At 51.5% G+C, this 25,491-nt stretch overlaps 8 protein-coding genes across 8 annotated transcripts; 5 read left to right on the plus strand and 3 right to left on the minus strand.

The window, feature by feature from the left end:
• Positions 1-1,468: 1,468 nt before the first annotated feature.
• Positions 1,469-2,928, plus strand: PpBr36_08423 (uncharacterized protein; the record flags this gene model as incomplete). Its single annotated transcript, XM_029895554.1, has 2 exons — positions 1,469-2,056; positions 2,182-2,928. 2 exons carry the CDS (start codon positions 1,469-1,471, stop codon positions 2,926-2,928), a joined length of 1,335 nt encoding a protein of 444 aa, XP_029747537.1.
• A 1,406-nt stretch (positions 2,929-4,334) lies between these two features.
• On the plus strand, positions 4,335-6,833 carry PpBr36_08424 (uncharacterized protein; the record flags this gene model as incomplete). The annotated part of the gene is made up of 4 exons (XM_029895555.1): positions 4,335-4,479; positions 4,625-4,778; positions 4,865-5,591; positions 5,655-6,833. 4 exons carry the CDS (start codon positions 4,335-4,337, stop codon positions 6,831-6,833), a joined length of 2,205 nt encoding a protein of 734 aa, XP_029747534.1.
• A 597-nt stretch (positions 6,834-7,430) lies between these two features.
• PpBr36_08425 (uncharacterized protein) lies at positions 7,431-9,008 on the minus strand (the record flags this gene model as incomplete). Its single annotated transcript, XM_029895556.1, has 1 exon — positions 7,431-9,008. The coding sequence occupies one exon, from the start codon at positions 9,006-9,008 to the stop codon at positions 7,431-7,433; it is 1,578 nt and encodes a 525-aa protein (XP_029747535.1).
• A 1,043-nt stretch (positions 9,009-10,051) lies between these two features.
• On the minus strand, positions 10,052-12,038 carry PpBr36_08426 (uncharacterized protein; the record flags this gene model as incomplete). The annotated part of the gene is made up of 2 exons (XM_029895557.1): positions 10,052-10,392; positions 10,478-12,038. The coding sequence occupies 2 exons, from the start codon at positions 12,036-12,038 to the stop codon at positions 10,052-10,054; spliced, it is 1,902 nt and encodes a 633-aa protein (XP_029747536.1).
• A 430-nt stretch (positions 12,039-12,468) lies between these two features.
• PpBr36_08427 (uncharacterized protein) lies at positions 12,469-12,756 on the plus strand (the record flags this gene model as incomplete). Its single annotated transcript, XM_029895558.1, has 1 exon — positions 12,469-12,756. The coding sequence occupies one exon, from the start codon at positions 12,469-12,471 to the stop codon at positions 12,754-12,756; it is 288 nt and encodes a 95-aa protein (XP_029747193.1).
• A 993-nt stretch (positions 12,757-13,749) lies between these two features.
• On the plus strand, positions 13,750-15,213 carry PpBr36_08428 (uncharacterized protein; the record flags this gene model as incomplete). Its single annotated transcript, XM_029895559.1, has 1 exon — positions 13,750-15,213. One exon carries the CDS (start codon positions 13,750-13,752, stop codon positions 15,211-15,213), a length of 1,464 nt encoding a protein of 487 aa, XP_029747532.1.
• Positions 15,214-15,705: 492 nt separating this feature from the next.
• On the minus strand, positions 15,706-16,057 carry PpBr36_08429 (uncharacterized protein; the record flags this gene model as incomplete). The annotated part of the gene is made up of 3 exons (XM_029895560.1): positions 15,706-15,799; positions 15,866-15,968; positions 16,039-16,057. 3 exons carry the CDS (start codon positions 16,055-16,057, stop codon positions 15,706-15,708), a joined length of 216 nt encoding a protein of 71 aa, XP_029747533.1.
• Positions 16,058-22,878: 6,821 nt separating this feature from the next.
• On the plus strand, positions 22,879-24,019 carry PpBr36_08430 (uncharacterized protein; the record flags this gene model as incomplete). The annotated part of the gene is made up of 5 exons (XM_029895561.1): positions 22,879-23,310; positions 23,397-23,532; positions 23,628-23,693; positions 23,801-23,831; positions 23,911-24,019. Coding segments are annotated over 5 exons (774 nt in total), but the record flags the coding sequence as incomplete, so codon positions are not given.
• Positions 24,020-25,491: the final 1,472 nt, after the last annotated feature.

The raw sequence follows: 25,491 nt of genomic DNA on the forward strand, positions 1-25,491 counted from the left end.
TGCGTTGCTCCGTGTCACCTGTCGTTTGATCCATGACATAGGATGTTGTGACCTTTTCTTTTTTTTTTCTTTTTTTCTCCTTCTCCCAGCGTCAATGTACGTCACTGCCACGGGCAAAGAATCAGTACGCTCAGACTTGCGCATGCTTAACGGTCTGTATTATCCCGTTGACACATGCATATGTAGGGACCACATGCACTTGTTAGCGAACTTTGCTCCCAGGCGGCACTAAATAATTGCACCGCCGCCTGTATTTCAAATTGTGATTGAGCCTCCGAAATAATGTTGAGCCCGCGGAACGGATGAGGAGAACACAGAGCAGATCTTGCCGGTAGCTGAGATGACTAAATTTCTTCAGTTGCTACAACCGTCGATATACCACATGTTCCAAGATTCGCTCGAGGTACCACTTACGGTTTAAAGCATCCAGCAACACCCCTGCATCTCAAAAAGTCATGGCGTACTCTGCTCGGCCGTTTTCTGATTGCGATTTGTTGCTTTGCAAATAACCAACAAAACAATACTAGTCAGTAGTAAACAATTGCTTGATAATGAGAGGGTTGTCGTTTTTCCGGTCCAGCTCAGCTCTGTTATTACTGAGCGATGGTCTGGACCATCACAGACTTTTGAAAGGCCCCAGAATACGAAGTGGCTATGACGTACCAGTCGAGTTTGCCGAACAAGAAGAAAAAAAAAAAAAAGTATTCCAGAGGTCAAAATTATGCAAGTCAAATCCTTATTTCGTCAAGCGCAGGACACCCTGGGAGAGTGATTAGGTCATATTCTCCCGTCGCCAAATATCATCGACAGACAGGAACACCACCATCTTTCGGCATATCGAGCTATCGCGTCGCTCCTCTGGTGGCTGTACCGGCGAGGTCGCCAGGGACCTCCTGTCTGGCGCCAGAACCATCTCAACTTCGTCTCGAGTCTAGTGACCAATCACAAACCCATGGAACCTGCGTTGTGTGCCGGATTCCTGCAGAGGTCTGAACTTTATATTCGCTCCTGACTGGCTCCTAAGGTTTCTGTACAGGAACCAAACGGAGGAGTAAAAAATAAACCAGCAGAGCTTGTTTCGATCGGCATTATCTCGCCGCCGGTACTTTCGTACATGATCACGAAATTCCAACCAGTCCCGAGGAAGGGGATGACTGGTTTATGAACCCCGGGATGGGGGCGACGGGGTTCCGTCATGTTCCGTCCAAGGACAGGATCGAATGAGGGTAACGGATAACAGATGACGATGGAACTGGTCCTCAAGTGGTGTGGTGGAAAGTATGATAAAAGTCAGATGTTGCAACCTTCTGTGGGCCCCGGGCTGTCGTTCGTTTATATGCTGGACATCCCGAGGAATTTTTCCGTGTTTCCACCTCCTTCATCAGTCCCCACGAACTGCGTAGGGAAAGCGTGATTCGGTCTCACACCAACAGGCTCAATATCGTTCGGAATACCAGCCACTGCCACAATGATCTTCTCATATCTCAGCATCCTGGCGGCAGCTGGCGTTGCGCTGGCTGTCACACCGCAGGGCTTTTCTCCCGGCGTCCAGGCACCTCTCTTTGTCCTGTACTCGGACAGCGTCGCCGCCCTCAACGGTGCCACCATGTCAAAGATGACGACGGCAAAGGAGCCTTTTGTCGGTACGGAAAACAAGTTGACGGGCAAGTCGTACGCCATCATCATGGTCGACATGGACATCCCAACGTCGCAGCCGCCCAAGACCAGGACCCTGCTGCACTGGATGCAGACCGACCTCGTGCCCGTTGACAAGCCCGTCACCGTCAACACGACAGCGGGAACGGCGACGGTCTATCCGGTATCGAATCTCAAGCGTGTGATCGCAGCGGCTCCCTACATTGGACCGGACCCGCCAGCCCGCGTGCCACTCAACCACAGGTACACTCAGGTCTTGGTCGACACCAGCAACGTCGGCCAGGAACAGATGCGGATCCTATCAAAGGCCGCAACGAAGCGAGAGGACTTTAACGTTGCCGAGGTCCTCTCGGCCGCCAATATACCCACCGATAAGATCGTTGCCGGTAACTTCTTCCAGGTAAGATAGCTTGCTTGCATGGGCTGGGGTTGCCTCGGGCTGTCGTGGGGATTATCGGACCGGAACTGGCTGCCGATAACACAACCAGGAACAATCCCGATTACTGACTCTCTGGTGGTTTATAGGTTACGAACCCCGGACCAGCACAGACCGATAACTACCCCAGCACCCCGAAGCCGGGATCTTGTCCGTCGGCGCCGCCGCCATCAAATGGAACCAAGCCTATGCCGCCGCCAGCTGTCCCGGCCCCCGTGCCTGGCATAAGGCCCAACGCCACCAGAACCAACACCACAATGCCCAGGCCCGCACCCATCAATGGGACTAGCCCGGCGATGCCAAGACCGGCGCCGGGCAACGGAACCAACCCCGCGACGCCCAAGCAGCCTGCACCCGGAAACGGCACTAACCCGGCGATGCCCAAGCAGCCTGCACCCGGCAATGGCACTAACCCGGCGATGCCCAAGCAGCCTGCACCCGGAAACGGCACTAACCCGGCGACGCCCAAGCAGCCTGCACCCGGCAATGGCACCAACCCCGCGATGCCCAAGCAGCCTGCACCCGGAAACGGCACTAACCCGGCGACGCCCAAGCAGCCTGCACCTGGCAACGGCACCAACCCGGCGATGCCCAAGCCTGCGCCCGGCAACACCACTAGCCCAATGCCCAAACCCGGACCCGGCGGCCCGGGCATGCCCAAGTCACCAGGTACCAACGGCACTAAGCCCTTGCCGGGCCTGGGAAGCAACGGCACGATGCCCAAGCCTGGCATGAGCCCAGTACCTGGCATCCCGCCGGTGAACGCCAAGGCGAGCTCACTAAGCGCGGCCGCTTCGATTCTGCTGGCCTCGGTGGCTTTCTGCATCTTGTTGTAAATGGTTGTAATCTACATTTCGAAACTGAACATTCCTTTAAGTGAGTAATAGTAGCAGCGAGGCAAAGTGTTTTCTTTTGTATCATATACCGCAGGATTCTTCGAGTCTTCCGGTATGCCGAACCGTCACCCGTTTTGTTCGAAATTAGAACAAGGGCAGAGAGAAACGTCGGCGGAATGAAACAGGGTCATCGGTCACCGTATTGTATTCAGTAGTGCTATATAGCTAGCCAGACGATCATCATGATTGTTCGCATGTTGTTAATATACCAGGATTTGTATTTTTGAGTAGGACAGGCAAAGCAAGTAGGAAGATCGAAATTATTTCCGATCGTGATCAATTCCATACACCTGGATTGTGAAGTATCGGTACATGTTGCATCGTCCCGTACCACGGAACAAAACGCCCCAGGTTTCTGACTTGGTGACCCCACCCGACTCTGCTGGTTGGCTGGTTGATCATGATTAATACTGTGACTTGCGTAATCGGGCCCGCATGGCTTTGTGGCTGATTGCTCGCATTGTCGTTAACAACTGTACTGTAACAACAACCTTCCCCCAAAGGCCCGGACCGACGCCACACACACGCTGTCGCTAAAGCATGCGGCTCAAGCTCGGGTGGCTTTTGCAAGGTTAACAAAAGGAAGGCAGGAACGGGTCCAGGTTGCCAGGGTTTTTCTAAATGGGGAGCGGAGCCATGATGACGACGACTCCTGCCCCAAGCTCTTTTTTCCCCCCAAATGTCTGGGCTGCGTCAGCCAACAAGAAAATCCAATGCCAGTCACAACGATACGATGATAAAGGGGTTCATAGTGGGCTGCAGCCACAAGAAACTTCCAAGAAAAGAAAAAACATTGCGATTTTCCATTGCTGCTGGGTGGAGGCTCCTTTTTTGGGGGGCGCTTAATTACTGAACAAACACCAAAGGAAAAACATCTGACTGCCCAGAAACGCCCAGGCCGGCGCCAGCGAAGCCTTGCTTCCATCCCCACATAAGCGTGTGTAAAGCTAGAACTCAGGACTGTACTATTGGGGAATTTAGTTTCTCTTTCCTCTTTTTTTTTTTTTTTCTCTCTCCCAATTTTCCTGTTTCTGAGGTCATTCGATTGTTCTGTTTCGCACCTGACTGACGTCTCTTGCATGTCATCTAACTGCAGCAGATTTTTCGATCTTTTCTTTTTTTTAAACTATTATTTTTTTCTAATCTAGCTCAAAAAAGCGTTTATTCCTGCAATACATACATCTTTATTTAACTTGATATCGATTGCCTGTGGCATTTATCCGCCTGACCTTGGACCTTGCCTTACCTTCACTCACCTTGCCCTTCCAATTAAACCTCTCATTACATCGGTTTCCCCCGCATCGTCAACGGGCCACCACACCCCCCAAAAATAAAAGCTATTCTTAATGGGTTGGGAACCCCCCAAGCTCCAATTCGACGACCAAGATGAAGTCTTCCCCCCTCCTCCGGATTGGAAACCTCGTCGCATCGATGAGGATGCAATAACATACCGTGATAAATATGTCGTGGTGTACGATTACAGTGAAATTGGTGCGTCAATCCGTTTTCTCCAGCTATTCTTGTTTTTTTTTTCTCCCCTCTTGTGACTTGGTACAAAGTTTAGGTGGCGCGTCATAGCTTGTGCTAGTACTGTAACTGATAACGAGCCCTTTTGCTCCCCTACGTTTAATTTTAGACCAGGAAAAAGCTATTCAGGAGCTCGGCGAGCTCGTCCGCGACCTCGATTCTGTTGGTCTGCACACCGAAGTTCGCGCAGGTCACGAGCAGACCCTGCTTATATTCGTCAAAGCTCCGAGGGAGGTCCTCGGGAACTATGTCTACAAGTCAAGGTGCGTGCTACACTGGCAAAACCAATAACGGTATGCTCGTCACCGAGCTAGATTGCTGATCGATTCCAAACAATTCAAATATGCAGGGTGAAAGACTGGCTCTATGGAGTTTCTAGCGAGCGCCCGGAGGTCGGGGTCAAGAACCAGATCGTCGACGGCGCCTTCGAGGCCGAGGACCTGCTGTCCATGTACCATCTGGTCAGCTGGAGCAAGAGTCTAGGCGGCGCCGGAATCACGCCAGGTCTCGGAAAATGGGAGAGAGTAAAGTCGATATTCCCTCTACACAACGAAAGGGTTAACCAGGGGCTGCTCATCGACCTGAGCAAGCGCATATTCCTGACCAGGACCGACCTGGACCGCATTCGAAACCTGTTCGGCGCCAAGGTGGCTATGTATTTTGCCTTCCTGCAGACGTACATTGTCTTTCTCTTCTTCCCCGCCGTCACCGGCTTCCTGGCCTGGGCGGTGCTGCCCAAGTACTCCCTGGGCTTTGCCCTGCTCATCGAGCTCTGGTGCATTACTTTCCTCGAGTACTGGAAGCTGCAAGAGGTAGATCTCGGCATCAGATGGACCGTCAGGGGTACCGGCGAACTCAAGGTCAACCGGCCAAAGTTCCAGCCTGACAAGATCACCCGGGACAAGACCGGTGAGCTGGTGCACCACTATGCAAAGTGGAAACAGGTCGTGTGGCAGATTCCGCAGATACCTTTCTTCATTGCATCACTGGTCAGCTTGGGAGGCATCATCGTTTTGGTGTTTGCCCTCGAGGTCCTGATATCGGAAGCGTACGAGGGCCCGTACAAATACTATCTGGTAAGTCTTGCATAGCGAATAACTTCACAGGAAACGAGCCTGTCTGGCTGACGAACCCACTAGGAATATCTCCCTACCGTCCTCCTTGCTGTCCTCTTGCCCCGTATTTCGGGCTTTCTAGAGGGCGTCACGACAACTCTGACTGATTGGGAGAATCACAGAACTGCAGACACGTACGAAATGTCCCAGACGCAGAAGCTCTTTGTGCTCAACTTTATCATCAGCTATCTGCCCATTTTCCTGGTTGCTTTCGTATATGTACCTTTCGGGGACGTCATTGTGCCCCAGCTCGAGGCCTTGGTTCACCGCTTCGTTTCAGCCAGCCACCTGACGTCGGCTTTCCGTTCGGACCCGGATAAGCTTCGTAACGAGGTCATCGCGCTCACCGTGACTGGCCAAATCACTGGCGCGGGCGAGGAGCTCATCCTGCCATACATCATGCACAAGGGACGCAGCTGGTACCGAGACTGGCGGTCTGCGCGCATGTCGCGGACCAAGACGATCGACTTCAAAGCCGTCATGGCGGACGACCCAGCCGAGACGGACTTTTTGCGCCGGGCGCGCAATGAGGCCGACCTCGAAACCTATGACGTGCAGGCCGACTACCTCGAGATGATACTGCAGTTTGGGTACCTGGCCTTGTTCTCGCCCGTGTGGCCCCTGGTCCCCATCGGATTCCTGGTCAACAACTGGTTCGAGCTGCGTTCCGACTTTATCAAGATCTGCCACGGTTCGCAGCGACCCGACCCGGTCCGCGCCGACTCGATCGGGCCCTGGATCGAAAGTCTCGAGTTCCTCACCTGGGCCGGCAGCATCTCGACGGCGGCCATCGTGCACATTTTTGGCGATCGCGACACCTGGGGCGGCCACCTGCTCCACCGAGGCGAGTGGTGGTCGCTGCCGCTAACGGTGTTTGTGAGCGAGCACGTCTACCTGCTCTCGCGGGCCGTGGTGCGCAACGTGCTGAACCGCATCGGGTCGGAGCAGATTCGCCGTGAGCGGCGGGAGCGCTATGTCATGCGCAAGCAGTTCCTCGCCGAGCTCGAGGCAAACAATAAGGCCGCCACGGGTCTCGACGTCAAGGAGCGCGAGCGCCGCAAGTCGGTGCGTGTCACCGGCGCCGACCTCTTCTGGACCAAGCAAGTCGACGCCGAGCTCAGCTTTGAGGCTGGTGCAAACATCATACGGACGCTCAAGGCGGATGCCGAGCGCCCCTCGGACTTCGAGGTCAAGGAGGAGTGACTAATGGTCTGGCCGAAGCCGAAGTAGTGAGATGGCTATACCAACTCTAGTATAGAATGAGAAAAAGAGAGACGAGGAGAAAGAATGGATACAGTATCCAGAATACTGATGTGTATGGTGCAGCAGATGGCACTGGGTTAAACGGGATATAACCACCGGACTTGAACGATTTTATTTGTTTGTTTCTTTTCCTTTCTTTAAATCTTTCCTTGAGTTATAATAAGACCTAATTGTACTATTATTGTCGATAGCATACTTGAGGCTCCGATTTTTAAGGTGACATGGCGCCAAGCTTCAGTACACAAAGTAAAAAAAAAAAAAAAAGAAAGGAAAAATGATACAATATTTTGCAGCACTGATCAAAGTCAATCTTTTGTGACGGTTAGTAGACAAATAAACCTTGAATAAAATATAAGACGAAAGGTCATGATGATTTTCCATAGTATGATCCAACGTAACACATATGCCCAAACATATATCGCCTCACATTAATGAGGGGAAAGGAAATTAAAGAGGAAGAAAAAGAAAACATAATACACAAAGCACCAGTTTGAATAATATACATTTTTCTCATCATCATCATACTTGATTCCAACATCACCAGCCAGCCTGCAAATACCTAGCACCGACGGCCGCCACGACGCCGCCCACACCCAAGGCGACGGCATACCAGAGGCCGCCGCGGCGGGCGACGCGGCGCTGATCCTCCATGGTCTCGCCCTTTTTGAAGCCCAGCGAGTTCTTGACGAGCAGCTTGGCGGCGTGGTCCATGGTGTAAGGCGGGTAGGTGAAGGCGACGAGGCTGTCGAGCCAGGACGGGGTCTGGACGACGGGGCGGCGGTGCACGAAGCTGTCGACGCCGTGGCGGCCGTGGTAGGCGCCGTAGCCCGAGTCGCCGACGCCGCCAAACGGCGCGTCCTCGAAGACGACGTGCACCATGACGTTGTTGACCGTCACGCCGCCCGAGAGGGTGCGGTCGAGCACGCGCTCGACAAAGGCGTCGTCGCGCGCGAAGATGTACAGCGCCAGCGGCGACGGGCCGTCGCCGATGGCCCGGATGGCCTCGTCGGGCGTCGCCGTGATGACGGGCAGGATGGGGCCGAACAGCTCCTCGGACATGAGCGGGTCCGCCAGGGTGACGTCGCGGACGACCGTCGGCTGCACGTAGCGGGTCTCGGGGTCGCGCCGGCCGCCCTGCACGACCTTGCCCGAGGTGGCGTCGAGCAGGCGGCAGAGCCGGTCAAAGTTGCGCGCGTTGACGATGCGGCACAGGTGGTCCGCGGCCTCACCCTCGCTGAACTGGGCGCACCAGTACGAGACGCGCTCGACGAACTCGTCGGCCACTTCCGGGTCGACAAAGACGTGGTTGACCGAGAGGCAGACCTGGCCGGCGTTTTGGAACTTTGCGAGGGCGATGCGCCGCGCCGAATAGTCAATGTCGGCCGTCTTGTGCACGATGGCCGGGTCCTGACCGCCGAGCTCCAGCACGACCGGCGTCAGGTGCTTGGCGGCGGCGGCGGCCACGATGCGGCCGACCTTGGTGGATCCCGTGAAGAAGATGTGGTTAAAGCGCTTCTCGAGCATGTGGCCCGTCTCGGCCGGCCCGCCCGTGACGACGCGGATGGCGCGTGGGTCTAGATATTTGGGCACGAGCTCCTGCAGAAGCCGCTCCGAGTGGACGCTCAGATCCGACGGCTTGAGGAGCACACAGCAACCGGCGGCAATGGCCGAGACGACTGGCTGGAGCGTAAGCATCACTGGATAGTTCCAGGCGCCCATGATGAAGGCGACGCCAAGCGGCTCCTTGCGAATGCGCGCCTTGAAGAGCCTCGACCCCAGGGGAATCCCGGTGTTGATGGGCTGTGTGGACGTCCAGTCCTCGAGGTTCTTCAAATGCGAAATGATGTCGGATTTTACAGACCTGATGTCTGTACACAAACTTTCAAAGTGGTGCCGGTTGAGGTCTGCCTTCAGAGCGTCGAGTATGCGATCCGTGTTTTCGTCCATCAACCACCACAGCTGCTTGAGCTGCCATCTTCGCCACGCCAAATCCTTGGTGATGCCAGTACGGAAAGTTGCATGCAGTGTCCTATGAGCATCGTCCACTTCGGCTGGGGTGGAATAAATTGTCTGGATTGGGGTGGTGCTGGCCACTGTAGTAGCCGTGGGTGTCATGTTTCCCCTCCTTTTTTTTTTTTTTTTCTCTTTTCTTCCTTGTTTTGACCTTTGTTATCGCCTTTCTTGAAGATGCTGACGAATAGCGGCAAGATACGTCGGCGCAAAGGCAGTTGTTTTTAAAGAAAATACGACGTGTTAATCACACAGAGTGGGACGACAGCTCCGATAACAAAAAAAGAAAAAAAAAAGAGACCATCTCTCATAGCGGGTCAAGTCTGTATCAAAAGGGGGTGCCAAGTGTTGCATCAAAAACACAGCCAAAAGACGAAAGCTCCCGTTAATAATTACACTAGACTAATACCAGTAACTTTGGTCCAGTCCGCCCGCGGGAACGACAACACCTATAATGCGGCAGCGGAATGCTTTTTTTTTTTTTATTATGCGAACAATTTGTTATGCTTTCGGGTAAACCTTGCTAAATCGGAATTTGTTTACGTATATAAACGTTTTTGGGGGTTGTTTTTATGTGATTTTAGCAACATATGGGCGGGCAATTACAGGTTTCCTTCCTCAGGACTCGAATTTAGGCGCCAATTGATTGAATCCCCGTAGATAGTAAAAACGAAAGCTCCCGCCAATGACTAATGCCTGTGATTTCGGTAAATATAGCCTGCAACACCAAGCATTCGAGGATTGTGTGTAGACTTTGGAGGCTAACGTCGTATGGAAGTTGTGCCTTTATCCCTGCACTTGGCCGAGGCTGTATGTACTCAACAAATTTTTAATACAAAAGCTTTACAATATGGTCTGAATGTTCGGGGGGAAACAAAACCTAAGGTTTCACTACTCACCATCAGAAAACCTTGAGATATTTATTTTGGGAGGCTCAGACATTCACAGTTGATGGTTCAACTGAACAGCTCATGTCAATCACCGTCAATGTGGCGTGTTGCTCCGTTTGTTACAGGACGAGCAACCTACAACCACTAGGAGTTGACAAGGCAGACTTTGGTCGAGAAAGGGAAATAAATTCATTACAAGTCGCTAATCCAAACCCGATAAATGCTCCAAAATGCCAAATCATGAGACCGACGTCTTCATCATCTACGGCCACCTATTTGGCCGATGTATTCAAACGAAAACGGATCCGCCTCGGTCCACTTCAGCGCGTGAATGGCTGGAGCCCCTCCACCTGACGCGAGCTCGACACCGTAGAGCCGTCTGTCTCGATCCAGTGCCAGAGCGGAAAACCTTAGTTGCGATGGCCCGCCGAGGAACCGCGCTCGGCGGTTGCGTGTCCAGGTCACTTGGTCCCACACGTGGCAGTAGAGAGTGCCGTCGGCGTCGTTCTGCAGCAACAGCATGCGTTTGGATTGCTTAAAAGGCGCGCTTGCCAGCTTGGGCGCGCTGATGTCTACACTGTTCTCCACAACTCGTTGTCCTGGGCAGACGAGGTTTCCATATCAGCATGTTGGGCAACAAATGGATGGGTCAGGCTTCATGGGAAGACAAAGATATCGACATACCTGGCTCCCACTGTTGGTTTCTATTGAATTTGTATTCGGAAAGAGTCCCTTGGTTGTCATAATACATCCGTATCTCACTAGCCTCAACCCGAGACTCGGAAAACTCCGACATGGTCACCGCTGAGCGAGACAAGGTATCTGATCCGAACGAAGTCAGTTTGGTCCAGTCGCTGGAGTTGAGCATCTTGATGGTCCTCTCCGTGTTTTGATACGTCACGTAAATATGATCGGTGCAGGTGGGTAACTGATCACAGCGATGCCATACGGCACCGATCTGCGTCGTCTTGCCCGCTTCTCTGCTGGGATCGTTCGGCTTGTTCGGTAGGTCCCCGCGCTCCCACTTCTGGTATCCGACGTCCGTAGTCCTGATCTCCTGGATCTGAAACGAGTCTCCGTCGACGTAATACAGGCGAACCTCAAAGTTGTACCATGGCGGTCCACTGACAACTGCGGCCAAAGGTGAGCCGCGCTTGACATTGATTGGTTTGCCAGCGTCTTCCAAGAACTTGGAAACATTGTAAGTCTTCCAAGACTGCTCGTCCTCTTGTACTGACAGCTGAATTCCCTGGTTGGTGTCCTGCGTAAAGACTCCATGTCTGACCTCTCCCGATGGCTGCGTCCAGTTGACAGCAGAAATATCCGAGTCTGATCGTAAGTTCAAGCCAGGGTTGATCGCGCCCTGATCAGCTACTGGGCTCTGCTGGCTAGCCCGTCGTTTGGCGTCACTGCTGAGTACGCCACCCACGACTGCCGCAATGACTATGATCGCCGCCACCACACAGCCGACTATTATCCAGAACAGCTTGGAAGGCAATCCGCATATCATCTCCCGCTTCCACCACGGCTTCACGATTTGACCGCCTCCGGGGTAGGGATTGCCTTCCCTAGATAACTGTGAGCCGAATTGTGAATTCGAAGGCGCGTTGTACTGTGCTTGGTAGCAAGATTTGGAATATTCACCCGGCGGCGGGCCGTAGTATTCGTCGGGTTCGGGGAGGTGTGTGACAGGCTCAGTATGCGTCGATGCATGGTATGTAGATGGAGATGAGTACATGGGGAGGAATGGTGTTTTTGCCGAGTTGTTCGGGTCGTATTCTGCATTTGCAGACCAGTACTCGGCGTATGGATCGACGGTGCCCTTCCGACTGCTCGGTGCCAGACTTGGCGGTACCGTTGAGGGGACGACCGCAGAAGTTCCCATGACCGAAGGCGATGTCGTCGCGCTCCCGCCGGCCATGGTTCCTTCCGGCAGTACTTGTGGAAACGCCAGCCCGCTGACCTCGGCATACCTTTCGGGCTCGTCAACCGAGTATGGCGTGTTCTGGTGGGCGGTTTTGTTAAACAGCATCTGATGTGTCCCGAGGAATTTGATGTTGAACTCATCCTCGGGTGGCGGTCTCCCTAGTGACGCCGGCGCCGCCGCCGACGAGGGGCCGGCGGCAGCTGGAGATGTTTCTGCTGGGAAGAAAGGGCCATGGTGATGAAAACCGTCCCGGTCGGCATCTGGAGTGTGGGTTGTTGGTGGCTGACGGCGCTCGCCCGAGCCGAATTGTTGTTCCATTACTACGCACCGGGCGCGGACGGCGCGCCCGTCAAACTCGCGGCTGCGCTAGTACAACCTGGACACTGCAGCACGCACCCTTTCGCAGAAAAATCCTGCTTTCGGCTGCCTGCCCCTTTGCAGGCTATGAATGCATCTGGGAGGGTCGTATGGATAATTTCGATAATCTCGACGACAGTATTCAACAAATGAATTCGCTATCGCATCGATTGACCTGATAGATTTGCTGTCGTCCACCGCCGAAACCCAACTTGGCGTTTCCAGAGTTCCAGGTGCTTGCTCCAGCTACTTTGCACACAAAGAAGAGAGAGCCGGACTCCATGTCAGCAGGGAGGCAATGTGCCTGCCCCGGAAACTGGGGGGGGGGAGCATTGGCGCTGGGCTCAGAAAGCTGCTCCCGTACAACCACGACAAAGTGAGATTGGCGTGGATGCGACGGCCCACAGCTTGGGGGCGAGGTCGCTTCTGCAACCAGTCATATGGACCGCCGAGGCAGGGCAGTGTGGCTCCTAACGAGCGAGTCTTGGTAGGATTTGATGGTCGCCTGGGTCTGGTCGTGCTAGTCTCCACTGTAAGGATTCTGTGGCACCTTGGTGCTCGCAACGCGGCCCGCTCCCCTCCATCATTGACTTTATGCATTGCGCCCGAAAAGGTTCATGAATGCAGGAGTGTTAACGTGGATAAAGCTAACCTTTTCTTAACTAGCATAAAGGTTTAACTTTATTAAGATAACCAAACAGTCGAGAAAAAAGACACCTACATTTAAAATCGAACATTATATCTAGATGATGGGGGTTCATGCTATCTCAAGAGTCAAGACATTTTAGACCGATACTATAAATAGCCAAAGCCCTTAGCAGCGGCCCGATGTATCTCAATCTGCCAGCCTTACCGGCATAAACCACAAATTTCTGCTGTACCTGCAGACCGATAATTCTGAACACCTCAAAAGATTTGAGCATTTGGAAGCAATCATCATAGACAACAAGTAGCCCTAGAAGCGATCCGGCATTCGTAGTGTTTTAGCTTGCGCCATCCTGCCCCTTGTGGTACAGTTGCAGAACTGCAGCTGGAGCTAGGGGGTCCAGTCAACTTCAATTGGTTGCACCTATGCTGTACCCTAACCCGCGCCAGACCATTACTGAACTCTTCGGTCAAGGAAGGTAAGCTGGTAAGCAGCCCGTTCCGGATGCCATCCCACCCTTCTCATTTGCAGCGTCAGTGGTGTAATGGTTAGCATCTAAGCTTCCCACTCCGGTGGCTGTGGTCTGACACAGACAATGCTTAGGACCCTGGTTCGATTCCTGGCTGACGCAGGCTAGTTATCCTTTTGCTTTAAATGGTTACGTTTTGCTGTTTTCGTTGAAACCTTCTTATATGGATGGATTATGAGCAAGTTTATTGGACATGCGGAGGATTTCTACACCGTAGACTAGCGTCCGGCTTAGGCACGGCTCGCCAATGGATTGTGGCGGATGAACATGGATGGCTTGACATGACCGTCTGATAAGATAAGAAAACAAAGTCAAAGTATTGTGGGTCCCTGTAGACATGACATCGCGTACCGCGCCTCCTCGACAACCTCACCTCGATGCGCAAAAACGCTCCGGCAGCTTGTAATTCGCTGCCGCAAACCCTGCCGTAAACGAACAGCCGGCTCCTGCTGCATCCTGACGCCTTTTTTTTCCTTCAGCTTGCAGGTTGTATAAAAATGCCGCCCAAGTTCACAGCGAATCCTCAGAAGCCCTCGCGGTATCGCGCCGGCAAGCCCACCCAGCCGGAATCATCATCCGAGTCCGACAGCGATGACGAACAGCCAAGGGAAAAAGCAGCCAAGAAGGCACTAGAGCCCGCGGTCGCCTCACGCAAGCCCACCGGGCCCGGAAAGATCATCAGCACCGGCTTAGCCAACAAGCCAGTCGCGGCATCGGCCAAACCCCCGACCGGGGAGGACGCAGCGGCCCGGGCCCGCGCCGAGGCGGAGCGCAAGGCAAAAGAGGATGGGTTCGTCACCGAGAGCGAGGAGAGCGGCAGCGGAGAGTCTGGAGAGGAAGATTCGGATGACGAGAGCGGCAGCAGCAGCGAAGACGAGGCGCCGCGGCGCAGGCTGATGATGCGGCCAAAGTTCATTCCCAAATCCCAACGCAACGCGGCACAGGATGCATCAGCGGGCGGGGACAAACCCGACGAGGAAGCGGACGCCGCGGCTCGTCAGGCGGCTCTGGATGCCGCGATCGAAGAACAGGTCCGCAAGGACGCCGCGGCCAAGGCGGCCGGCCGGAAACACTGGGAGGACGATTCGGATGCCGAGCCTGGATCCGACTTTGTGGATGACACGGACGATATCGACCCCGAGGCCGAGTACGCGGCGTGGAAGGTTCGCGAGCTTAAGCGGCTTAAGCGCGAGCGGGAGGCCATCGAGGAGCGGGAGCGCGAGGTGCAGGAGAAGGAACGCCGGATGGCGCTGACCGAGGAGGAGAGGCGAGCTGAGGACGAAGCCAAGATTGCCAAGCAGCGTGAGGAGCAAGCCAACAGGGGAAAGATGGGTTACATGCAAAAATACTTCCACAAGGGCGCCTTCTTTGCCGACGACGCAGCCAGAGAGGGCCTCAACAAGAGAGATCTTGCGGGTGTCAGGTTCCAGGACGATGTCAAAAACCGAGAGCTGCTGCCACAGGCGCTTCAGATGCGCGACATGACCAAGTTGGGCAAGAAGGGCGCTACCAAGTACAAGGATCTCCGATCTGAAGATACAGGGCGTTGGGGAGATGGTGGCGGAAAGGATCGATATGGCAGAGGGCTGGGAGATCGCTTCGACGGCGACGAAAGATTCAGACCAGATAGTGACAGGGGCGGTGGTTACGGCCCGGATGGTGCCAAAGGGGCCAATGCAATTCCCTTGGGGGAACGGAAGGAGGACAGTCGCAGGGACAGATATCAGGAATCTCGTCGCGATGATAGCAGAGACAGAGACAGGAGGGGTTACAGGACTCGGTCAAGATCGAGGTCCCCAAGGCGGCAGGACAGGCGAGACTATGATAGGGATCGGCGTACTTCAAGATCACCCAGGCCTGATCGGAGAGATTACAGCAGGGAACGCAGGAAGCGATCTACATCACGAGATGGTAGAGATGGGGACCATGGTGACAAGCGACGAAGGATAGAGACAAGATAATGTGTATCTATGAAGTGAGCACCGCTTGAGAACAATTCCAACTCCTCACCATTGGTGTTCCTAATATCGACAGAGGATTTGATGGTTATTGCAGATGATCAATGCAATCACCGTTTTGATGCTGGGAAATCCAAATCCAAAGCACGAACTGACCTTCACATCAACCTCCGACAGCGATATGAATGTCAGTTAAGGCATATTTCGTTTTGTATCAAGATGTGTCGTGTACTTCAACGTGAAATGGTTGTCTTTTAAAATGGTTCATTTCTCTTTCAGATCTGGCTCAGAGCGACATTTTTTTTCACGTCAGAAGTGGAACGCAAATATGTTCATCAATCGTCTCAATGAATTAGACTAAGTAATCTGCCTAAAGGGTATTCTGTCGACGAAGTGAAATCCCAATTAAAAAAAATTCCCTATTCATGATGTCCCTGCTCCATTCATGTCCGAAACGCCATTCGGTGGGAGCAATCAGAATGCATGGTGAACTGCTTAGTGCTTGGCAGCCTCCTTGTTGGCGGTAGCCGAAGCATCGTGCTTGTGCTCGTTGCCCTTGTCCTTGAGGGCGTCAATGCCGGCCTCAGCACTATTGATGGATAAAGTCAGTATGATGTTCAGTGGATTCGAGATAGTGTCCAAGATCTCAACTTACCGAGTGCCCAGGCTGGCGTTGTTGTCCTTGGCGACCTCCTTGTTGGCCTCCTTGGAAGCACCAGAGGTAGCACTCTGGACGGTCTCGGAGACGTAGTTGGCGGCTAGAAGAATGTCAGCGGATTTCAGATGTGGAGGGATGGCTGCTGAGGCTGAGAGGGAAGTGAAGCTTACCGTTCTTGACGGTGTCCATGTTGATTGATTTGAAGAAGACGAGTAGTCTTTGGTGATTGTTTGTGTTTGTTTGTGATGGTAGATGTTGGAAGTTGAGTGTTGTGGTGGATGATTGAGAGAGAAGATGACGATTGAGTGTGGGAAAGGTGATGTTTAAATATCCACGAAAACGTGACAGACTGCTCAGATTTAGTTGTGGTTCCTGCCTGCCTGGCTGCTATTCTGCCTGGCTTGTTGTTTGCGTTCAAAGGAAGGTACGTCGTCAGTGCCTCACTTGGGTATGGCGAACGCATGTGAAGCTCCTCTATCTGACGTCATGGATATTCATCTCCTACAGCCCGTCCCACTGGAAAGGAAGGAAGGCAGTCACGAGAGCAATGCGGCCGCCGCTCGGCGCCTTTGGTGGGGGTTGCTCACAGACTGCCGCTGTCTTCTTCCTGATTGGGTCATGTCTCAATTCCCTCAACCATCGTCATTGGCTATTGTGGTTGTCAGTTAGTTGGGGTTGGAGGGACCGTTCATCCCAAGCAAAAGAAGAAAAATGACATCACAGGCACGCAAAGGCAATTCCCGCCCGGCGCTGGGATGGAGCTACTAAGCTGATACGAACATCAGCCACTTGAAACTCCCTACCTCTGAAAAGCATGCAAACGATCACGATCTGATGAGCTTCGTTTGACATTGCCTATGATATTCAGACATGAAAGACCGGATTGAGGCGCTAGGCAATTGGCGGTGAATGTACGAAGGCCTTCCGCTGCATACTAAAGTTTTGGAAGTTTCAGACGGGCTCCCGCCGTTTGGTGCTTAGCTTCTGTCAAGCGCCTCCTCCGGTACCTGCTTACTTTTGACTCCGAGTCTAGACTCACTTCCTTGTACGTAGCATCTAGGTATGCAGGCGAGCTCAGACACCAAATTGCTTGCAATTGCTTGCAGGAATGGTTTAAGTCCCGCCCTACTGGCGCCAACGCAACTGCAGCCCACAGCCCTGTCTATCAGGGGCAGGCAGCTCCACAACAGTAGCTGTGGATGTGGATACCAATAAGCTTCCCGAAGCCACCGGGTTGACAACGAGTGGCGTAGCAATTGCCGCCCTTGACAACTAGACTTGATACAAGATGTCACTTTGGGATTTAATGTGGGTTGAATGTCGTCAAGCCCTTTTTTTTCTTGCACTCATTGCTGACTGTTCCTTCAATAATTACTTATGTTAACGGTAGATACTGCGCGTCTGAGCTATTTTGACAGTCGTAGTAATCCCAACCGAGCTCCTATCCATTGGATGCATGTCCATGTCACCTTCAAACCCCACCACGGTGGGGACAGCCGCTTTGAGCCTTATGACGACATGACTTCATTGCCAACCAACTGGGAACAAAAGCCTCATCAATGGTTCTTAGGCAAAATGCGCCACTGCACATTGCTAGCTGCTGCGCAGCAACGCCGTCTTTTTGTCCGACGAATAAGACATCTGGGCCACGCCAGTTTGGGAGACGTAGGTCATGCGGTGCTTTGAGAAAACGTGGAATCGGCGATCCCTTGCATAAGCGTCCCTAATCTCCAAAAAAAATCAGCAAGACAAGCAAGACAGGCTACTCGTGCGGTTCCGTGACTGAGCTGCCTTACCTACCTCGGCTGTGCGTTGTTTCCGTGCTAGGAGAACCGGGGAAGCGCCCGTATACGTCACAGGATTTCGAATGAAATGGGGTTTGTCGTGGAGCGCAAACATCGCACATGCTTTATTATGACGGACCACATACGTGTTAGATACTCCACTGCACGTATCTTGATCGCGTATTCATCAATAAACATACGTGATTGGTGCTGCAAACAGCTTGACAGGTGCTCAGGTGGGCATTTTCTGTGCCAATGACCTGCACCCTTGGGTGACCCTTGAGCGACCCTTAGGCGACCCTTGGGGGCTACCCCGGAAGAACAAAGACAAGCCGTCTGCCAATATCCCGAGAATCGAAAACGTCAGATGCGGGAGATCGCCCTAGGGTCGTTGAACGGCTTGGAAAATCCCAGCCACAGAGCGTCGCACACTAGGGGCTTGGCTTGAACCTCGGTGGTATTCACCAGCCACTGCAGCAAGGTCCCGCGCGGTGCATCTGCCTGTCACCAGAGGCGAAAGTTTGTCCAGCTTATTGCCCATTGGATGAGTGCTTGATTTTTGCCACTGTAAGCTCGCAATGCGTGTTGCACTCATTGAAATGCAGAGTGCCAGCATTCGTGTGGGACGCGTGTCTTCGGGGAGGACGACATCAATGTGTAAGGCACAAGGTAGTAGTGGGCAATGCGTGTGAGGGCCAACCCGCGTGGCCAGGAAGCACCAGATGCCCAAGGTAGGTAGGTACATAATGAAGACTGAGAGGTTCATTTATCCAAGAATTGGAATTCGGTGACGCATTGTTTACCGACCGAATCTGATTATTCTTCGGAACCTCACTCATTGCCCGTTTTATTACGCAAAAATCCAATGCCGGCACAAGCCGGACTGAGCGATTGACTTCTCTGCTAGATCAAGCCAACACGCACACTTGCAGCTTGGGGCCTTCAATAGTCGCACTTGTATAATGTCATTGGATAGATGTTACTTTTGTAGGGCCGTGTTTGCATGGGATTGCAGGGATGTGATAGCGACCGAATTGCCACGACAGAACCATCTCGGCTTTACAGCAGTGAGATATTCACCCTATAACAGTTGGAATAACGTTTCACGTTGAAGAGGCGGACAGAGAAAGGGATGCTCCATTCCACCGTTCATTTGCACAGATTCCAAAGCAGCCGTCCCACGTGCACATTATTTTGCGACACATAACTTATTGATGAGCCTCACGGTTTGCGACTGTTGCTAGCATTCTACGCAGGGACCGCTAACCAAGTAGTCAATCCTAGTACTTAGCAGCCAATTTTGGGACCGATTCATATCGGCACAGGACGGAAGCGTCAAACTCGCCTACCTACTTGCCTACTTACCTTCCAGGCTTCCACGTAGCTATACTCGGTGTCATTGTGAACTATATGGAGTGAGTACAACTGCTTGACACGATATCTTTTTGCGTGTTTCACGGCAGATGTTTTGTTGCCAAAGACCAGCAGAAATGGCCATCTTGGTAATATACTGGATAAGTTGCGTTGTTGGCCACAAAGGATGGAGCAAGTCGCGAGGAGGTATTTGTTTGCAACAGTTAACCAACTGCGTAAGAAAACGATCAATTAAGTTTCTCGTTCAGTCCTCATACGTGTTGAGTCAAGCTGTTCCAAGGATTAAATTCCCTCTCAGCTGCTTTAAAAGCAATTTCGAATTGGGCGCACTGAGAGGGAATAACATACAAGGCCCTGCGAGTGACGAGAATCAAGAGTATAATGGGATTAAACGGACGTTCGTGCAAGATTTGGCCTTTTTCTCTGCAACGTGGCAGAATTCATCTATAGAAGAAACCCAGACAGAGCCAAAACCACGTTAAGTAATACAGTTAAGTTAAAGTCTACGTTACGTTCATTATTTTTCAACTGATGAGTTGAGTGTGTTATTATTTTGCAAATGGAACTTTACTTCCATTTCTTTAAGGCAGTATTTATCTAAGATATTTCCACGCTGACATTTAGTCCGTCCATCTTTGCTACTATGTATTTATAGTGATGTTCAAAGCGCAATGTGGATGCCTCCCGAGACTTCAAAGTCAGCACTTGCATCTGAGACGGTCTCTTTATGAAAATGTAAGTAACCTTTACCACTGGCTGATAGTACAAGGCAGCCAGCTAGAATCAAAATCATTTCGAGAGCGCAATCGTGGCCTTCGGCAATATTTCTATCATTGCGGATATGGTCCCGAAGCGGTTGGCCTTTGTGGTCCTCTTCAATGTAGCCTCCTTTTTTATTTGAACTGCAGAAGTAAATTGTATCTATGGTTGAAGATGTCCGTCCTGCCGAGTGTCCTATGTTTTCATCGCAGTTGTGGCTTTTCTTTTCTTTTTTTTTTTTTTCAAATCTTCCAAGCTGTTGTAGCCCCGTGTGAGATAAAAATCCCAGGTTGAAATCCCGCAAAAGCTGCAGTCGCTTCCGTCAGCTCAAGATTCAAAGTTGGACAGTTCAGTGCCACTGTCGAGGTGGTCGGCTTGTGGAAAGCATGAAACTTCATTATGTTTACTGCCAAGGAGGGCTCCATACTCAAGCCCATAGACGTGTCAAAATTCATTGCAGACATGGAGGTTAAGCTACCCAAACTTTCGTATCCTTGATATTGGAATCTGGTAGGCGTGGACATCATCCGAAGCCATCCCCGGTGCGCATCGAAATGTATTTGCAGCAGAGTCCTTTGAGTTGCTGTGGCTCTCTCTGCTTTCGGGTGGTGCATGTTATGCTAAAATTCCGACTCGATTTTCAAAAGCCTCAAATTTGGTTCTCAGAACTATAAAACTGGGTTGAAAGCTGCTCCAAAGTCCCCACTTGCTCAGAGAAAGGTTTATAACAGTTAAAGGGAGGTTTGATGGCTGAAATGGCCTACGCAATTGTATTTACAAAAAGGCTGGGATAGTATAAGACAGAAGCAAGTTGAAATTCAAAATCTTTAAGCATGAGATGACAAAGTTAAAAACTTGTAAAATGATAGAAACAATTGCCCAAGCTTTAGAGGCCCTTAAAAGCTGATTTCAGAAAGAAAAGAAAACAACAATTTTCAGGCTAGGAAAGAAAGTTTAAGCCAAGTGCGTGAGCTTCCTGCCTTGTTGGGTTTTGTGAACATGAAATCTACGACGGAGAAAAGTAGGCCCAAAAACAGTAAATGTTAGATTGGCTCCAGCTATGGCCCTTTTTTTTTACAGGGACGCAAAATTTTTCAGCTGCAAGAGTCTAGTTTGCCATTGCAATTGCATTATTCTTTTGTGTTTTTTGGCCTTTGTTTTCGTTTATGTCTGAACGCCAGCTAGACACCTGGGCTCAAGACAGAATCACTGCCTTGCATTCAAGAATCAACTATGACATCGGAACGAAATCCGCCACCCGCAAATGGCACCGATCAGTCCGGGACGAAGAGGCATCGTTTGAGCGCTGGGCTTACCAGAAGATTTAAGTGATAACTTGACATCCCTATCATCGATTGGAATGAACCGAATGACGCTAGAAACTACCTCAACCTGTATAAAACGCGCGAGTTGCTCATAAAATGGACGCTCGGTCTTATATATCTTGTCGGACACCTTCTCCTTGTCGGTATTTAGCACGGATGCGCCCGTTGCGGCTGCCGAATCCCAGATTACTGCCCATACCGTAGTCTCTGAACTTTGGAGGTACATCGCTTTTCATGCTGGGATTTGCATTTGGCTCATTGTCTTCGGACACAAGCCTCCTTTATTGGTCGGCTACCTTCTTTTCGTCCTGCTGCAGCTGCCAGCATGTGTTACCCACAGCGCTTTGGACACTTTCGTCCTCGCCTACCCCATGTTATTTGTCAACGAGCACCACTGGGAGCACACGTTCGCCGGCGTCACACTGCTTTCCATCCTAGCTGGCACAATTATCGGCGGCTGCATCATCATTGCGACAGTAGAATCTCACTTATCGCCTGATCCGGTGGCGTGGTGCCCTGAGGAGAACAGGCTGCTGTTAATGATGCTTAGCTCCGTCTGTCTCCCCGCTGGCATAGTGTGGTTCGCCGCGAGAAGTTGTCCGTTAATGCACCCAGTACAGGACATAATCGCTGGAATCCCTCCAGGAATGGGAATCATTCTGATTAATACGCAGGGCATGAGTTTCATTATGTACTGCTACGGGCCTCTTCCAACTCGGCAATATCGGTGAACACATTCATGCGTCCTATGTTCGCGTCCGGGTTCGCCATATGTGCGTGGGTTACCTACCAGTAATTAATTATGTGTTCTCAAGTAATCCCAGGAACCAAGGCCTGCACTATATAACAAAATCGTCGTCGCCATTGCCACTTTGATTTTGACCATCATAGCAGTTGTTTGGCATCCAGTCCATCCCTGTTTTATCGTTATAGCAGCTTTGTCCGATCGAAGAGTAAATGGGCATCTTGATTCGTTCTAAAAATGCTACCACCCCGATCAAAGTCAAGGCACCAAAATTCTGGCGCAATGTAGCTTAATTACAACACTTGCTTTGTGTTTTGCACTTTGTTGAGTGGAGGTAGTCGCAAACTTGGCGCGAGTGGTTTGCATGTTGGCGGCGAAACAACACTGCTGGGTCTCTATCCAAAGATAGTAAGCAGCCTGGATAAAGATGCACTTTCAGCTACTTTGTTTACTTACGAACATTGGTTTGAACACGTGATATAAGCACTTTTTCAGAGAGTGGTTAATTGGATAGCTATTTGCGGGGCATCAGACGACACGATTGTGGCCAGGTGTCTGTTCGGAGGATTCTTTCTTTTTTTTTCTTAGGGGAATATATCTGCATTCAGGAAGTGATGTTGTTCAAATTCAGATACTCGCCTTCGTTGACGCTGTTAATGATAAAGGACAGTTATAATTGTAAAACTATATCTGCATTGACGATAAGGAAGTCAAAATGGCATGTCGTTCTCAACCTACCGGGAGGCCCATATCACCAGATCAACAACAAAGTAGCATTGCTTCGAGAATGGGTGACGCTGGTTGCTGCCAGGCCTGCCAGACCCCTGCAGATCTTCGAGTCTAAATTTCCCGCGATGCACGGACCTTCCCGTTGGAGATGCGGAACGAACGGCGGATTAGAGTTCGGCAGCAGCTCATTATCGAATCGAAAGCTGCACTTTTCACTACTCGGTGACTTCTTCATCGTCACGTAAACGCTGCAACTTCTATCGGATTGGCAACTCTGTCTACAATCCATCGTAGATCACAGCACTCAACTCAAATCGCAAGATGGAGTCTATCACCTCAGCTGGTGGACTTCCACCTGATTTGTTCGACGCAACAACTTTGCAAAGCCTTGCGTCTGTGGTCGTGATACTTTCAATCGCATATGGCACGTCTCTAAAGGCCTTGTCACCGACAACGCCCGGATCCCTTCGTTTTCTGTTCATCTGGCACATGTTCGACGCGTTGATCCACTTCGCGCTAGAAGGTAGCTTTCTCTACCACTGCTTTTTCAGCTGGCTGCCGGTGTCCGACCTTACCTTGAAGCAAGTGGCCCAGTTCTACCCGACACCGACCAACTTCCTCGGGACTTCAGACCGAATCTATGGTTCTCAGGCTGGTGATGGCTTTTGGGCGAACCTGTGGATGGTCTACGCCAAGGCGGACAAGCGGTGGGCTGGAGCTGACTTGGTATGCGCCCGCCGGTCCACGGTTCATAAATCGACAGATGTTAAGGATCTGGACTAACCATACGGATCTGTCCGCACTCGCACTAGGCTGTCATCAGCCTTGAACTTCTCACCGTTTTCGTGGTCGGCCCAATGGCAGTCTGGGTATGCTACGACATTGCCAAGAAGAATCCCCGTTACAACATCACCATGATCATGTTGGCAACTGCAGAGCTTTATGGAGGTAAGTCAGACACCGCTCATATGAGTACGGTGACGCAGGCAAACATCCATATACGATTTTACTCAAAGATTAAACTGCTGACATTGGGGTATTAGGATTTATGACCTTCTGCCCAGAGTGGTTGACCGGCAACATTAACCTCGACTGCAGTAACTTCATGTGTAAGATCGCATTGGAAGCACTCCGCGGCAAGGCTGGCGGCAGACTCCTCCATCTTTTTTTGCGAGCACTTGCGCATTGCATTCGACGCTAACCTATCAACTTACAGATCTCTGGCTTTACCTTGTCTTTTTCAACATGTTAGTAAAACGCTCCCCCCAAACCTGGGAAAAGTCGTGCCCCTGAAGGCTGTACGTACTAATAATTGCGCTCGGATAGGCTCTGGGTGTTTATCCCGATCTACTCAATCTATATCGGCTGCAAAGACATTTTCGATGCATTTTCCGTCCGGGCTGCAGCTGGACAGGTCAAGAAGAAGCAGAAGTGAGCAGGAGGCCGGTTTGAGGACCCCGACGCGCTTTTGTCTTTGCCGCATCTAGATTCGATGTGGGAGCTGTCCACCGGAATCATAAGTAATACAAACAAAATCTGTTTTGTGTTCGACATGGGCGTCTGAGACTGGATTTACGCCAAGCCAAGAAGAGCGCCACATACCCCCAGGACAACAGCTGAAGAGGGAGCTTGCTTGTGCGGTTTTCCATTCCTGCGGTTTCTTCCTCTTGCTAGCGCATCCTTGAGGGTATGAAAGATGGTTAGAAAGCAACTCTGCGTTTTGACCGCTCTATGGACCATCATTCCGGTGCTTTGCAGCAGAACAAGTCGCGCATCTTGAGGATCCTACTCATCCATCCATAAACCTGAAGCGCTTGGGCGACAGCGCGCCTATTGATTACTCGACCTTTGCATTCAGTCAAGGCCATCCCCTCGCTAGTGTCGTTTGGTTTGCGTGTCGTGACATGCACTGCGGAATTTCGAGAGAAGCCCTCAAGGAGGCCAACAGCAGCGCGCGACTCGAGACTGGGCCAGATATGTGGCACAGCGACATGGCTGACAGTCCGCCTTTGTTGCCTCCCTTTCCCCCATCGTCATCCCTGCTTTACTCGTATACCAGAAATTAATTGCAAATGGGTCTTGAACGCGGCTCGTTTAATTTTCCTATCAGTACTTTGATTACCCAACACTTAATAAACATTTCGGATATTATTATTTTTCTCCTCCCATGTGGCGACAAGCTTTGCTTATTTCTCATGGTAAGAATGAGCAATATATACGAAGCTCGGATAGGTGAGGAACTTGAGCAAACCTTTGCAAGCATTGGACGACCGTTTCCACTTTCCTCTCGCAACTGAAAACAAACAGAGCTGTGAGCGCGAAGGATGAAAGTCGGCCCCGCGCCACAAAGAGAGGGTTCGGTTCGTCTTTTCCCTTCCCCGCTCCGCTCCATCTAAACTTGAAAAATCTGAGAGAACCAATGTCAGCCAAGTTTTGCTTTAAAAGGGGCGCCGGCCAAGGCGGGGGTGACAGGATGTTTGTAATCTTTCTTTTTCGTTTTCTTTTGCTTCTTTTCTCAACATCCTTGCATCACGTGAACGTTGAAAGCCCAGACTTACCGTGACTCCTTAATCATGTTTGCATACTCGGCATCAGCCGGCTGTTTCACCTTGATTGATTGCGGGTCGGTCTTGCGGCTTTTGTATTTTGGGCAGTTATTATCTCCGGCCGCCTGTCATCCCATGAATCTGCCTGCACTATCTAATTTTTCATTACTAGAGTGGCTTGGAGTCAGGTACCCGAAGATTGCGAATATATTGCTACTTTGTAGGTATGAGATGATGTATGCAGCGCCCCCGAAACGGATGGCAGTGCAGAAACCATTGATCCTCCGCCTTGGGTGAAGACTATAGTGATTGCCACCGGGCCGTCGGACAATGGCCAGCGGCACCGAATTCCACGTCCTCT

This window comes from Pyricularia pennisetigena, chromosome 5, assembly GCF_004337985.1.
Source record: "Pyricularia pennisetigena strain Br36 chromosome 5, whole genome shotgun sequence".
Lineage (NCBI taxonomy): Eukaryota > Fungi > Ascomycota > Sordariomycetes > Magnaporthales > Pyriculariaceae > Pyricularia > Pyricularia pennisetigena.